A 16,725-nucleotide genomic window follows, 5' to 3' on the forward strand; every position below is an offset into this window, starting at 1 on the left:
AAGCCAGAAGGCTGCGCCAGGCCCAGTCTGATCTGGAAGTGCTTCTACAGCTGGATGCCCTTCCTAATGCCAACCACTCCGTGAGTGTAGTGGGTGCTTTTTATGTGCCACCGACACAGGTGCCAGACGAGGCTGGCAAACGGCCAAGATCGGATGGTGCTTTTTACGTGCCACCGGCACGGGGGCCAGACGAGGCTGGCAACATCCACAATCGGATGGTGCTTTTTATACAAGGCAAACTAATGGACGGAATCACAATAGAATTGGGAGAATAATAATAATAATAATAATAAGCCTTTCTCTCAACCACTGAATTCGTTTATAACAGATTCAGGAGAATAACAATAATATGCCCATCTTTCAACTACCATATCTGTTCATGTGAATCACTGCTTTCCTCATTACTTTTGCCAGTTTGATTGTCCAAATCACTTTCATTGTCTGAGTAAGGTTAAACTCTTCATCCACAGAACAACTGTATTTTCCAGCAATCCTAATATCATCAATAATTTCCTTAACTGCAAAAAGTCTCGGCCTTGCCACGTTTACAAGACAAAGTGCTATACTCACCACATGCTCAATTTCATCACAAAATCATTTTTCCCCCTCAATTAAAACCAAAAATAAACAATAATTATGAGAACACCATTAACAATGAACCATAAACAACATATTTGACTGCAAAGCTGCCACATGATCAGTTGTCTAATTTTAGTATTTTGTCTTCTATTTCTATGTGCGTTGTTCATTACAGCTTTAACACTTTCGTTCCCAACCTGGCTGAAACTGGCTCTGGTTCTGAGTACAAATGTTTTGTTTTTATAAGTTTTGAATTAAAATCTTCCGCCAAACCTTAGTCACAATTTATGTTCCTAACACTAGCTTAATGATGACTAAATTATTTTACCAAATTTTTTGTTGTCTATCTATCTATCCGCTCAGTCGAAGTCAACTCTCGGTTACTCATTGGATCAGTGTCCTCCAGTCAGTTCTATCCTGGGCCGCTTCTTTCAGATTGGCTATGTCCATTCCGGTATCACTCTTGATGGTGTCAAGCCAGTGGGTTCTTGGTCGGCCTCTTCCTCTCCTGCCACTTACCATTCCGAGCATGATGTCCTTCTCCAGGGATTTTCTCCTCATAATATGACCGAAAGATGCCAATCTATGCTTGGTGATCCTAGCTTCTAGCGATATTTTCGGCCTGATCTGCTTAAGAACTTCTCCATTTGTTGTATTTAAAGTAATTGAAATAAAAACAGAGCATCTCAAAATAAATACAGTAGCGAAAGGGTTAACAGGAATCTTGTGGAGATTTTAAAAAGTTATTCCTGCTATTGCGATAACATGGCATGATAAGGTTATCATTACTTATTCAGCAAAGCATGCTTGTTTCATTTCTTCCTGGTCATCACAAATCCTCAGCATTTAAGGATGATGTGTTGTTACCTACCATGCAGCATCTTTTCACTTGTTTCAGTCATTGAAGGGTTTTTGTCAAACAAATCAACCCCAGGATTCTTATGTTTTCCTAAAAGTCCAAGACGTATTATACTTGTAGTGACACTACTGTGTAAGGTTCAGCGCACATGCACAGAATTGGGTTACTTCCGGTTGGCCACCGGAAGTTTCCCTCATGCGCATGTGCAGGAAGTGAAACCAAAAAACACTGACCGCTAAATCCTTCTTCCTTTCTGGCATAAGCGGCGCTAGCGGACGGACGTGTCTTGACTTTCACTCAGAGAACCTCACCCCAACGAATCGTTTTGACTCGCAACAAATAAGCATCGCAATCAGTCCTGCGGATTCGGCTGCCAGGTTCCCACTAGAGATACACGTGCACTCATTCTTGCCTGTGACCGAGAATAAACCACCATTTACTGTTGTAGTGACGTCATATTCCAGTGTGCGCACACGCAACGTCCTTCTTCAGTGCGCATGTGCGGGGTTGGAACCTTCTAGAACCTTCTGGAAAGGCATAGGGAAGTTCCCTCATGTGCATGCGCTGGAGACTGAAGGGGACAGTTACTAGGGCGTTTTCCTTAATAGCGCCGAGACGACCTGCTCTGTTGCTGTTGAATATCTGTTGCTGCTGAATTGTTGTAACAAGCTTACAAACGTTAAAATTCAGCCTTGCTATTTCGCACCTAGTGGATACCAAGATACTAACGAACTTCTTTTGTAAATAAGAAAATAAAGAGTTATATATATTTTTTAAGGTTGCGTTACTTGTTCCTGACTGGTAGTCTCTGGAATCTAAAGAAAGGAAATTGTGTTGCATCCAAGTTGCACCCCACAGGTGTAAAGAAGCAACCAGTTCCCTTTACACTGTTATCGAAGACCGCCTGACATTGTCTCTGTTTACTCTACTTAAATTGTATGTAATGGGATCAGATTGGACACCCCTCCAGTGTTCCCGAACCTAATCCTGTTACATACAGTTCTCTTTTACTGAACCAGGGACATAACAAACCAACACTAGTTATTAAGTGATGGTGGAATACAAACCCACACACACACACACACACACATATATACACTATGAGCTTCTTTCAGCTTCCAGCAACTAAATTCACTCTCAAGACTTTGGTTAGCCCAGCATTATAGTAGAAGACACTTGCCCAATGTGCCATGCAGTGGGACTGAACCTAGAACCAATGTGGTTGGAAGCCAAATACCATACAAAAACCGTACAATTTTCCCTTCACAGTGAAGGAGAAACCTTTTGTTGCACGCAAGCATAATAGCCTCCTGAATTTTTAATATTCTGTTCTTACTCAGGTGATTATACTTTCAAAACATTCCCGTCCACCATTAATTAGGTCACCTAGATAACAGAAGCCACCAGTTATTTCTTGAGCACCTTCCAGATATTTGAGGTTACCTATTAACTGTGTGCTGTTAATACTTAGTGTGTCTCTACACCTGCAACAGAGAATTTACCTTGCTTTTTAGCCAGCTTATGATCTCACTACATTCCTTTGTGTCCTTATTGCTTAGACTGGGCATACCAAAGGGAATTTCCGCCAATTCCTTTTCTACATTTCTAAGAACCCATTCGGTCACCTAGAAAGTTTCCATCTGAGGCACAAGTCCAGGCAATTGTACATGCATGCCAGTCTCCACCTCTCCATGCCACCAATGTTGCCCAAGGGAAAGGCAAAGGTCAATACAGCTTGTCACCTGGGGCAACTCATTTCTACACCTGAGTGAACTGGAGCAACATGAAATGAAATGTTTTGCTCAAAAACACAATACACAGCCCAGTCCGGGAATCAAACTCACAACCTCACAACTGTAAGCCTGGTGCTCTAACCACTGAGCCATGCATCTTCATTGTAACAGGCGCAGGTGTGGCTGTGTGGTAAGAAGCTTGCTTACCTCACGGTTCCAGGTTCAGTCCCACTGTGTAGCAACTTGAGCAAGTGTCTTCTACTATAGCCTCAGGCTGACCAAAACCTTGTGAGTGGATTTGGTAGACAGAAACTGAAAGAAGCCTGCCGTGCATATATATATAAAAGAATCTTGACCTGAAAGAAGCCCATCGTATATATATGTATGTATATATGTGTGTGTGTGTGTGTTTGTGTCTGTGTTTGTCTCCCCAACATCGCTTGACAACCGATGCTGGTGTGTGTACGTCCCGTAACTTAGCGGTTCGGCAAAAGAGACCGATAGAATAAGTACTAGGCTTACTAAGAATAAGTCCTGGGGGCGATTTGCTCGACTAAAGACGGTGCTCCAGCAGGGCCGCAGTCAAATGACTGCAACAAGTAAAAAAATAAAAGAATCTTGACCTAACATAGATGCAGCCCCTCTGAAGCTACTTGGGAAAAGACCGGAATTGCAAAATAAGAACTTACTTGTATTCTCATCTGAATTCACTTGAGCTCGTCGCAGCTCTTCTTGTAAGTATTTGATTTTGTCCTCCAAGATAGAAATGGTTTCTTTGTAAGAACTTTCACTGAAAGAAAAAAAACAACAAAAATAAAGTATGCCTGGGAAGAAGCAAAGAGTTGGTAACAGGAAGGGCATCCAACCATAGAAAAATCTACCTCGATAAAACCTATGTCCAACATGTGCAAGCAGAAATTAAAGTGAACATTAAAACAATGACACGTCTGACACAAGATCTCCTCCTCCAATGTACCCCCACTCACAAAATTCCTTGTCTTTCAAGTCACTTGGTGACCCTGCTGGTGCTGGTGTCGTGTAGAAAGCATCCAGGCCACATTGTGAAGTGGTTGGCATTTTGGAAAAAGCACCCATCTGTAAAAATCCTGCCAAAACTGACCTCACCTGTGCTGGTGCCACATAAAAAGCACTCGGTCCACTCTTCAGAGTGATTGGTGCCAGGAAAGGCAAACCAGATACAGTGGCCTGGGGTAGTCTTCTACCTGCTCAGCTCCTGTCAACCGTCCTACCAAAGTATGCATGGAAAACAGACGTTAAACAATGACGGTGATGATCATTAAAACAATATACTGATGATGATGATGATGATGAAAAAGGAATTTCCACAGACACAAATTTTATTTGAGATTAAAAAACAAATAACAAACATACAGGCGCAGGAGTGGCTGTGTGGTAAGTAGCTTGTTTACCAACCACATGGTTCCGGGTTCAGTCCCACAGCGTGGCACCTTGGGCAAGTGTCTTCTACTATAGCCTCGGGCCGACCAAAGCCTTGTGAGTGGATTTAGCAGATGGAAACTGAAAGAAGCCCATCGTATATATGTGTATATATATATATAATATATATATATATATATATATATATGCGTGTGTGTGTTTGTGTGTTGTGTTTGTCCCCCTAGCATTGCTTGACAACCGATGCTGGTATGTTTATGTCCCCGTTACTTAGCGGTTCGGCAAAAGAGACCGATAGAATAAGTACAGGGCTTATAAAAGAATAAGTCCCGGGGTCGAGTTGGTCGATTAAAGGCGGTGCTCCAGCATGGCCGCAGTCAAATGACTGAAACAAGAAAAAGAGTATACTACAACAGACAGAATAAACCAAAAAATACTTACAGTTTGCTGAAGTGTAATTTAGAAATTTTGTTCGTGGCTTCAGCCCGTGCTAAACTCATGAACTTATCGGATAATTGCTTCCTCAGATCTTCTACATCATCTGTATTCACACCTTTGCCTTTTGATTCCATATTGGTAGTACAATCTTGAACAGAATAAAAAAAATAATAAATAGAAAGAATGAAATTAGTATAAGTATTACATTGGAGGAAGAATTAAGAATAAAAAAATAAAAAACTAGAATTAAGAATAGAAACCCCTCTCTCTCTCTCTCTTTGGGAGAGGCACAAGCACCTACACGTACATGTACACACACGGCAGTAACTTCCGCCTGCCGAATTCAATCACAAAGCTTCAGTCGGCTCGGGGCTATAGCAGAAGACACCTACCCAAAGTGCCACGCAGTGGGACTGAACCCGAAACCATGTAGCTAAATATAGAATAACCTACAAAAACAAAGAGAGAAGAAGAAAAAAAAACCAATTTCAGTCAGGTACAGACATGTCATGTGGTTTGGAATTTTCTTTTGCCAGCTCCGCCTTGACTGGCTTCCGTGCTGGTGGCACGTTAAAAGCACCAACCGATTGTGGCCGCTGCCAGACTCCCCTGGCACCTGTGCCGGTGGGACGTAAAAAGCACCCACTACACTCGCGGAGTGGTTGGCGTTAAGAAGGGCATCCAGCTGTAGAAACACTGCCAGATCAGACTGGAGCCTGGTGCAGCCTCCTGGCTTCCCAGACCCCAGTCAAACCGTCCAACCCGTGCTAGCACGGAAAACGGACGTTAAACGATGATGATGATGGATTATCTTGTATCTTCAAGATTTCAACAATGTGATTGTTTTATTCTGAGAATGACATTGTAGGGTAGGTGCGAGAGGCTGAGACTGGTCAGTCTGAACATAAAATAGGTAAGATACTTTGGTCAGACCAAAATCTGGCCAGTTTGAATGCTGAAGGGTTAAGGAAAACGATAATATACAAACTCAGTGTGACAGTATAACATTATAAACACAATGCATGCAGTTTTTGTCTACCCAATTTTATTTGGATGTTTTAAAAGATAGAAAGATAAAAAAGCACATTGGACTTGAGCTTCATCCATCTATCCATTTTCTTTGCCCGATCGTGGCCGTTGCCAGAGCCGCCCCGTCTGGCCCCCGTGCCGGTGGCACGTAAAAGCACCATTCGTTCGTGTCCGTTGCCAGCCTCGCCTGGCCCCCGTGCCAGTGGCACGTAAAAGCACCATCCGCTCGTGTCCGTTTGAGAGTGGCCGCTGCCAGTACCAACTGACTGGCCCTCGTGCTGGTGGCACATAAAAGCACCCACTACACTCTTGGAGTGGTTGGCATTAGGAAGGGCATTCAGCTGTAGAAACTCTGCCAGATCAGATCGGAGTCTGATGATGATGATGATGATGATGATGGATACATTTTGTTTTGTCTGAATAAAAGATGCAAATTTTTACACAAGAAATGCCACTGATCTTAAGGATTACTAATGAAACTAATCCAGAGTTTAGTAACAACAATGACAGTCACACAAACTCCCTTTCATGCACAAAGACAACAACAACAAAATAATAAGAAGCAGCAGCAGCAGCAAATCTGAAAAGGAGATGAGGAGTTGCTTTTGCTCTCAAGAAAATACTAAGAGTTCTGACACTTATTTCCAAGATACATCAAAATAGCATAAAAAATCCTGAAGAAACCAATTCTATGACTTTCATAGAAGACAGAATGGAAGCTTACTTTGTTTTTCACTCATCGTCTCTGTTTGCAGTTTGTGTATAGTTTCTTTAAAAAGGCCATTTTCCTTGCTGAGTTCTTCGATTTCGGACGTAAAATTCTTAATCTCAGTTTGTAAACACTAAAGAGGAAGAGAAAAACATTGTCTCAGTAAACGTTTGAATGTGTGTGTGTGTGTGTGTGTGTGCTGAAAGGTGAAGGTGTTCTCTGAAGATGAAATACAACAGCAATTAACATATTCACAACCAAATCTGCAGTAATGTATTAAGAATGAAGAGGAACATTGTTGCAAGTTAATAAATGTCGTTTCAAGAAGAAATACATTTATACAGAATAATCATGATCTTTCAAGAAATTAGCCAACAACAGGGAACACCGGGTACCCTGTTGGTATCCGCATGTTTTTATATATTATGAAAGCAATACTCTCTCTTTTACTCTTTTACTTGTTTCAGTCATTTGACTGCAGCCATGCTGGAGCACCGCCTTTAATCGAGCAACTCGACCCCGGGACTTATTCTTTGTAAGCCCAGTACTTATTCTATCGGTCTCTTTTGCCGAACCGCTAAGTGACAGGGACATAAACACACCAGCATCAGTTGTCAAGCAAAGCTAGGGGGACAAACACAGACACACAAACACACGCACACACACACACACATATATATATATATATATATATATTATATATATATATATACGACGGGCTTCTTTCAGTTACCGTCTACCAAATCCACTCACAAGGCTTTGGTCAGCCCGAGGCTATAGTAGAAGACACTTGCCCAAGGTGCCACGCAATGGGACTGAACCCAGAACCATGTGGTTGGTTAGCAAGCTACTTACCACACAGCCACTCCTGCGCCTATGAACACAATGAAGAAAAAGGAAGGCAACATAGAAGGGACACATTTTAACAAATATTGCATTAGTTTAACACTTACAAGGAACAGAAAGAGTCTTGATGTTTCAGATGTAAGGTCCTTCATCAGAAGGAAAATATTACAGAAAAATAAAGGAATGAATGAGAAAAAGTGGTTGGAGAAAATAAAATGGGTTAGGGGATTAGGGATGAGGAGCCAGGTGGAATGTGGTTCCATAGGGTGGGCGGTGAAGTTAAGCAGAAGGATGGGAGGGGGTATCTATCTATGTTTTGAGATGGGCGGGGTGGGGTGTAGGTGAAGGATTTGGTTGGGTAAGGAAACTCAGAGAAGTGACTGAACTTTTGAGCTCTGAATAAGTAAATTCATAAATATAAATACGTGAAATCGAAATCGAAATTGAACCAATCCTATGACTGGCACCCAACAGTTGCCAGGACCGCTGGACTGACTCCTGTGCAGGTGGCAAGTGAAGAAACACCATTTCGACCCTGTGCTTGAGGAGATTCATTGAGTCAAGTACACCGACATCAAAATCAATGGAAACTGCAGTTGTGATCCCTGAGCCGGTGGCACATAAAAAGCACCATCTGAACGTGGCCGATGCCAGCGCCGCCTAGACTGGCTTCCGTGCCGGTGGCACGTAAAAAGCGCTATCCGAATTGTGGCCGATGCCAGTGCCGCCTTGACTGGCTTCCGTGCCGGTGGCACGTAAAATGCACCAATTCGATCGTGGTCATTGCCAGCCTCGACTGGCACCTGTGCAGGTGGCACGTAAAAAGCACCCACTACACTCGTGGAGTGGTTGGCGTTAGGAAGGGCATCCAGCTGTAGAAACACTACCAGATCAGACCGGAGCCTGGTGCAGCCTCCTGGCTTCCCAGATCCCTGGTGAAACCGTCCAACCCATGCTAGCATGGAGAACGGACGTTAAACGATGATGATGATGATGATTCAATAACATTTATTCAATAATGTTCAATAAAAACTGAATAAATACATTTATTTATTTAAATAAGGATTCATTATGTCACCACCCCACAAAAAAAAATAACAAAAAAAATATAGAAAGAAAAAGAGAAACAGGAAAATTGAGATAGACAGAAAAAGTGAAAAATGAGTAAAAGAGCAAGAAAGAGAACAAAAGTCATAAGTCTGAAAGAGAAAAGAAAGAAAGAAAAAAAGGACAATAAAATCTCACCGTGATCACATGACATTGCTTTTGTTCAGCTTCTCTTATTTGATTTGCCATTGCAGCACAATTACTACATTCATGGATGTTAGATTTGCTGGAAAGATGGCTGTCACTGGGAAGTGTACACATCTCTGTAGATATATAAATATACATGTGTATGATATTTGGGATTGTATGTACAGAATGTAAAGTATAATAGCCATCTCAATATGGCTAACCACAAAGGGTAAGTGTTACTGAAGCTTTTAGCCCCAGGAGATCATCGTCTCCAGCTGGCTTTAGGCACACTATCTGCGATCTCCTGGGGCTAAAAGCTTCAGTAACACCCACCCTTTGTGGTTAGCCATATTGAGATGGCTATTATACTTTACATTGCCAAGCGGTTACTGTTTACATCTCGTTCAGAGATTTATTATTGCTATGTACAGAATGTTCAGGCTAAATTGGATGATTTTTTTTTTCTTTTATGTCTCATGTTTACAGAAACAGCTTGATGTATTGGTGAACAGTTAAAGGCATTGGAAAGCATAAAGATTAAGGTTTATAGTTGAGAATAAGTTAGTGACACGGACAACTGGAAGCCATCTGAATATTGGAAAAGAGTTAGTTAATTTTTTGGCTCAAAAAGCAAAAAGCAAGGCCATGTAGGGGGACATGGAGTTATGTACAGGGTGGTGTTCATGTAAAGAGTTCAGGCCACTTGTGGTCAAGGGAAACTTTGAACCGAGCGGTCGTCGGCATCTTCACTATCTCGTCCGGCTATCTCTCCTTCAATTGAGATGAATTACCCAGATAATGATAATTTGGTGCTCCTTTGGTGTGTGATCCACAAGGTTGTATACTTTAGGTTACTTTATTCTTTTACTTTGTTTCGGTCATTTGACTGTGGCCATGCTGGAGCACCGCCTTTAGTCGAGCAAATCGCCCCAAGACTTATTCTTTGTAAGCCTAGTACTTATTCTGTCGGTCTCTTTTGCAAACCACAAAGTTACGGGGACGTAAACACACCAGCGTCGGTTGTCAAGCGATGCTGGCGGGACAAACACAGACACAAAAACATATACACACACACATACATACATATATGTGTGTGTATATATATAGACAACAGGCTACTTTCAGTTTCCGTTTACCAAATCCACTCACAAGGCTTTGGTCAGCCTGAGGCTATAGTAAAAGACACTTGGTTCTGGGTTCAGTCCCACTGTGTGGAACCTTGGCCATGTGGTTCGTAAGCAAGCTACTCACCACACAGCCACTCCTACGCCAATAAAAAAGTTGCATTGACTGGGATTGTAAATTATTTTGTACAGACATAACATTGTAAATGCATTTTTTTCAAAATTCTTACTAATCTAATAAGAAAACCATATAATAATTAAAATAAGCACGTAAATCACCCACCAAAGTAAATTTGCTCACGTAGATCACCCGGAGAGCAGGACTAACACAAAGTAAACTAAAATCTGACCTAAGGTAATTTCCTTTAAATTGTAGATCACACAGCAATGTGGTAGGTTTTTTTTTCTTAAGAAATGATGTGAATTTAGTGCTGGTTTCTTGTAAAAATGCAACTACCTTCAGCTCATTGTTGATCACATTGTAAAAACTTTAGCCAACATCTTAACCCTTTTGTTACTAACCTGGCCAAAACTGGCTCTGGCTATGTGGTAAAATGTCTTGTTTTCATAAGTTTTGAATTAAAATCTTCCACCAAGCCTTAGTCACAATTTACATTCCTAACACTAGCTTAATGATAACTAAGTTATTTTACTAAATTCTTTGTTATATTTAAAGTAATTGAAAGAAACACAGAGCATCTCAAAATAAATACGGTAATGAAAGGGTTAAGGGATTTTAGAAATTGAAAAGCAAACTAAAAAGTAACTTAGAGTAATCTTCCTTGTAGACCACATGCCAAAGGAACACCAATGATTCATACTGGCTATCAAAATGCCAACATCATGACTGCTGCTAAAAGCTTTGTGCACATGACAAAGACTGTAAGACATGATATGAACATCATGAAAACCAAGTTGCCCCAAACTATGATGGTTTTTGGATTTGTCTTCAGTGACGGTGACATCATGCTGCCCCACATTTTTCAACAGCGCCTTAGGCTCAAATCAGAGGGCTATGTGAAGCTGTTGGGGACTGTGGTCAAAGCTTGGCTGGGGAATGTTGCTGCTGGAAGGTCATATATGTAACAGCAGGATTCGGCTTTTTGCTATATCTCTGGAAAGAATCAGAAATGGTTAACAGAGAAGTTCTATGGCTTCACCAGCTCTAATTTCTGGTCTCCTAATTACATCCAATTGTAATCCCATGGATTACTCTATGTGGGGCACAGTTGAGAAAGATACCAACTGCTCTGCCTGCTGGTCGCAGTCAAATGACTGAAACAAATAAAAGAATAAAGGCATTCACATGCTTTTACACTCTCAAACACACACACACACACACACACACACACACAAGCACAAGTGTGAGTGAGTTGGGTCTGTGGCTATTTTGAAAATCCCTTATGGAGTGATGAGCATGCCCTGCATAGTTATGGGCTCCACTTTGGCAAGGTACAGCCAGGGGCACATATATACACACACAAGTTTGTGTGTAAAAAGCACCATCCGATCGTGGCCGTTTGCCAGCCTCGTCTGGCACCTGTGCCGGTGGCACGTAAAAAGCACCCACTACACTCACGGAGTGGTTGGCGTTAGGAAGGGCATCCAGCCATAGAAACACTGCCAGATCAGACTGGGCCTGGTGCAGCCTTCTGGCTTCCCAGACCCCAATTGCACCGTCCAACCCATGCCAGCATGGAAAGCAGACACTAAACGATGATGATGATGATTATCTGATGATTGTGATGATGGTCAAAAGTCAAATATGAACAGTCAAGTCACAAAATGTTAAAAACAGCATAACAGAAATCAGAGAAAATCTGAGGCTCTTACCTTTCTGCTTTTCAAGTTCATCCTCAAGGCAACTTGTTTTGTTCATTTGATCTTCAAATTTTTTGCGGAAGAACTGAACAAAAATATAAACCAGAATACTTTTAGAGCAAAATACAAAAGGAACAATAGTTCTTCAACTTACTTTTTCACTGAAGTAAGTCACTGACTTGATTGTATCAAATCCAGTTGGCTACCTCATATTTATTTGATTTACATCAATTAACCCTGTAGTCGTTATGTGTGTGTACCAGGTGAACAGATGCAAAAGGCATGTGTATGTCTTTGAAGTAAACAAATGAGTGAATCGATTCATAGTTAAAAATAATTTATTCACTGGACTTATTTGTCGTTGGTACACACAATTCTTCACTACATGCAAAATGTTGACAACTGCCAAGAGTTGCTAGAAATAGAAACAGGGTACATCTGTGGAAGTGATGTGTTAGAAATGAATATGTTTGTGTGTGTGTAGTTCATCTGAGACATTAGTCTTCCGTGGAACTTCGAACAATTCTCTCGAGTCTCTACGGTCATTCAAAACATGACGTGTCGTAGACCTTGCTCGTTTGCCTGCTAGACCCTTCTTCCTCCTGGTCTGTCTGTTGACCACCGTATTTATAATAATCGTGGCAGCTAGAAGGAGAGACATATTGCAGCAGAGCTTGTACCTAAATAGGTCAGCTCCTGTTCATTTGAACTTCGCCTAACATGGCTGAGGTCGTAGGTCAAAGGGAGATGGTCAATCACTTTTTGACAGGACAAAGAAAACCTTTTTTCACGCTTGTTGATTGTGGTGGTTTGGACAACCGAGAATTCTTAGATTCGGTTTCAAATCTAGGCTTGGAGAAGGAAGTGTTAATTTTTACAACCCTTTAGCATTCAAATTGCTTTGTCAAATGTAATTGTCTTCAATTAATAATTCGTTATCTCTTAGCTTTAAGATTTTGATGATGTGATGGTGTATGTTTAGACTGACATTGTAGGGTACATGTGAGAGGCCAGATCTGTCTGGTCTGAACATAAAACTGGTACAATAATTGGGCCGGATATGACCGGTTTAAATGCGAAAGGGTTAAAAGGGTTAAGTTTACCTTTTGTGGCTTAACCCTTTAGCATTCATATTTACTATGAATGTAATGTTTATTTATTCACACTGTTTTGAATTAATCATGCATTGTCTCTAAACTTTGCGACTTTGATGATGCGAATGTTTACTTTTTAGAATGACAATGTAGGGTAGGTGTAAGAGGTCAGATCTGGCTCTTTTGAAAATAAAACAGGTAGAGTATTTGAGCCAAATACAACTAGTTTAATGCTGCTGCTGCTGATGATGATGATGGTAGTGGAGGTGGTACCGAGTCATATACTTCAGCTTAATGCATATGATTGGCTGATGAGGTACGCAAGGGAAACCTAGAGAGCAATTGGTTAGTAGACTAATCAATGGTTAGTCTACTAACTATGATTAGTCTCCTAATCAATATATTTCTTTACTACCCACAAGGGGCTAAACACAGAGAGGACAAACAAGGACAGACAAACGGATTAAGTCGATTACATTGACCCCCAGTGCGTAACTGGTACTTAATTTATTGACCCCAAAAGGATGAAAGGCAAAGTTGACCTCGGCGGAATTTGAACTTGGAACGTAACGACAGACGAAATACGGCTACGAATTTCGCCCGGCGTGCTAACGTTTCTACCAGCTCGCCGCCTTATCTCCTAGTCTCCTAATCAATAGTAGACTAATTATAGTCCAATCTTCTTTTAAAAAGAGTCTACTCCTGTGTAGCCATATTGTTGGAGCTGTAGTGATGCTGCTGTGTTAAGGTTCAGCGCACATGCGCAGAATGGGATTACTTCCAGTTGGCTACTGGAAGTCTTCCCCATGCGCATGTGCGGGAAACTGACCTCTAAAACGCGGTTCGCTCATTCTGCCTTTCTGGCCCTAGCAGCACTCGAGAACAGACGTGTACTGGCAGTCTCTGAAGACTTCATACCAACCAAGCAGCGAACCATGACGAATCATTTCGACTAACAAACAAGAATCCGTACTACAGATTCGGCTGTCGGTTTCCCTCCAGAGAACACGTACACCAGTTCTACATTACGACGAGAAATAAACAACATTTTTGCTGTGTTCGTAGATCGCCTGACTTGTCTGTTATTTTAACTAAAATTGAATGTGACGAGATCAGATAGGACACCCCTCCAGTGATACCGAATCTAGATCCTGTTACAGGGCTTTAGTAGAAGACACTTGCAGAAGGTGCTATGCAGTGAGACTGCACAAGGTTTCAGGTTCAATCCCACCGACCAAAGCCTTGCAAGTGAATTTGGCAGGTGGAAACTGAAAAAAGCCCATCAAAAGAAAGACCCAGGACTACCTTATGAAGGAAACTCACTGCAACAGCACACCTAACTTGGGGCTTAATTCTCAGATGGGCTGCAGTTATTCCAATTTTGCAGTGCAGGGTTCAAGAACACCTGAGGTCTTGACAGCAACTGGCACAAACTGATAGCAGCCAGTCAGGATCCTGTAATTGTTTATCTTTCTTTCTTCTGCATTACAAGTGATGATTCTCAGTTTTGCAGCCAATGAGGCAAGGTTGGAACCAGAGAATGGGTTACTTATGGTCTCTATCATAAATGGTTCCATTAACAGCAAACAGTGAAATTGTACGCAAAATAAATATCAATGGAAATAGTAGTTGTGATACCTGTGCCGGTGGCACATAAAAAGCACCATCCGAACGTGGCCAATGCCAGCGGCGCCTCGACTGGCTTCTGTGCCAGTGGCACGTAAAAAGCACCATCCGAACATGGCCGATGCCTGCGCCACCTTGACTGGCTTCCGTGCCGGTGGCACGTTAAAAGCACCAACCGATCGTGGCCGCTGCCAGACTCCCCTGGCACCTGTGCCGGTGGCACGTAAAAAGCACCCACTACACTCGCAGAGTGGTTGGCGTTAGGAAGGGCATTCAGCTGTAGAAACACTGCCAGATCAGACTGGAGCCTGGTGCAGCCTCCTGGCTTCCCAGACCCCGGTCGAACTGTCCGACCCATGCTGGCGCAGAAAACGGACGTTAAACGATGATGATGATGTACAAACAGCAATGCTGTGTGGTTGTGAAATTTGAACTATGAATGCAGAAAACATTCGAAGACTGGGAAGAAATAAGGCCAACAAGCTCCACTAGATATGCCATATCAGTGTCCAAGTACGACAAATGTCTTTAAAGAAAAACTGGGCATAAAAGGCATCAGGTGTCATATAAACAGTGAAGATAGAAAGAAAGATACAATCATACACGAACCCCAGCACATATTTTTAAGTCAGGTACTTATTCTACCAGTCACTTTTGCCAAACTGCTAAGTTATGGAGGTGTAAACAAACCAACAAATATACTACGAACCACATGGTTCCGGGTTCAGTCCCACTGCACGGAAACTGAAAGAAGCCCGTCGTATATGTATGTACATGTACATATGTTTATGTGTATGTGTTTGTACCCCAACATTGCTTGACAATCGATGCTGGTACGATTACATCCCCGTAACTTAGCGGTTCGGCAAAAGACCCGACAGAATAAATACTAGGCTTACAAAGAATAAGTCCTGGGGGCGATTTGCATGACTAAAGGTGGTGCTCCAGCATGGCCACAGTCAAATGACTGAAACAAGTAAGAGACTAAAAGATAGAGAGAGGAAGATGGATATAGTTTTACTTACTTCAGCCTTTTCAGCTTTCCATTCATACTTTTCCAACTTTTCGGACTGCAATATCTTTTCACGTTTCAGTTTTTTCAGCTAGAAAAACAAAAGCATTGAGTACATTACTTTGTTAAACATAATGCTTATTTATTTAATCGAAATTGAACCAAATTGACTGGCACCGGCAGTTGCCAGGAGCCCTGGACTGGTGGTACGTAAAAAGTGCTATCCGAATCGTGGCCGATGCCAGCGTCACTTCGACTGGCTTCCGTGCTAGTGGCACATAAAAAGCACCATCCGAATTGTGGCCGATGCCAGTGCCGCCTCGACTGGCTTCCGTGCCGGTAGCATGTAAAATGCACCAATCGCCTGGCACCTGTGCAGGTGGCACATAAAAAGCACCCACTACACTCACGGAGTGGTTGGCATTAGGAAGGGCATCCAGCTGTAGAAACACTGCCAGATCAGACTGGGCCTGGTGCAGCCTTCTGGCTTCCCAGATCCCCCGTCGAACCGTCCAACCCATGCTAGCATGGAGAACGGACGTTAAACGATGATGATGATGATGATGTTTTGAAGTAATCATGCATTATCTCTTAGCATCGAGACTTCAATGATGTGATTGGTTATTTTTTAGAATGATGTAAAAGGCTAGGCTCAAGGTCAGATCTGGCAGCTTTGAACATAGAGCAGATCCGGGTCGGGTATACCTAAACAATTAAATACTACAACCAGCTGTACACTTGTAAGAATTAGCACTTCCTTCTCAAAGCTTGGATTCGAAATCAGACCCAAGAATCATTGGTCGTAAAATACCAATGCACAAAAAGGCGCGAAATCAGAATCTCTTTGTACTGACAAAAAGTGATGGATCGTCTCCCTTCGACCTCTGACCCGAGCAGGTCAGGCGAAGTTTAACAGGACGACCAGCGACCTACTGTACGCAATAACATTCTTGCAGTATATCTATTTTTCTGGCTATTTGAGATGTTATAAATAGAACGGAGAAATAGGTATCTAGAGAGAACCCGAACCAACGTTTAAGAGAACGCCACGCATTTATGAGGACGACGAAAGAATAATCAGAAAGGTGACTCTGTCATGCATGATTTACACACACGCACACACACACACCATCAAACATATTCTGCTTTAATGTGTATCCTGTATTATGCATTCCTTTAATATGTATTATTTGCAACCACTAT

At 42.0% G+C, this 16,725-nt stretch overlaps 1 protein-coding gene across 1 annotated transcript in view; it reads right to left on the bottom strand.

Annotated features, from left to right (window-relative positions):
- The window catches only part of LOC115221616 (kinesin-like protein KIN-7I), an 87,893-nt gene that overhangs the window by 12,602 nt on the left and 58,566 nt on the right, over positions 1-16,725 (bottom strand). Inside the window, 6 exon segments of the mRNA XM_036510717.1 lie at positions 3,861-3,961; positions 5,029-5,173; positions 6,779-6,896; positions 8,855-8,979; positions 11,803-11,875; positions 15,536-15,613. Of these exon segments, the coding sequence (XP_036366610.1) occupies positions 3,861-3,961; positions 5,029-5,173; positions 6,779-6,896; positions 8,855-8,979; positions 11,803-11,875; positions 15,536-15,613 (640 nt within the window).

This window comes from Octopus sinensis, linkage group LG18 (assembly GCF_006345805.1).
Source record: "Octopus sinensis linkage group LG18, ASM634580v1, whole genome shotgun sequence".
NCBI classification, from domain to species: domain Eukaryota; kingdom Metazoa; phylum Mollusca; class Cephalopoda; order Octopoda; family Octopodidae; genus Octopus; species Octopus sinensis.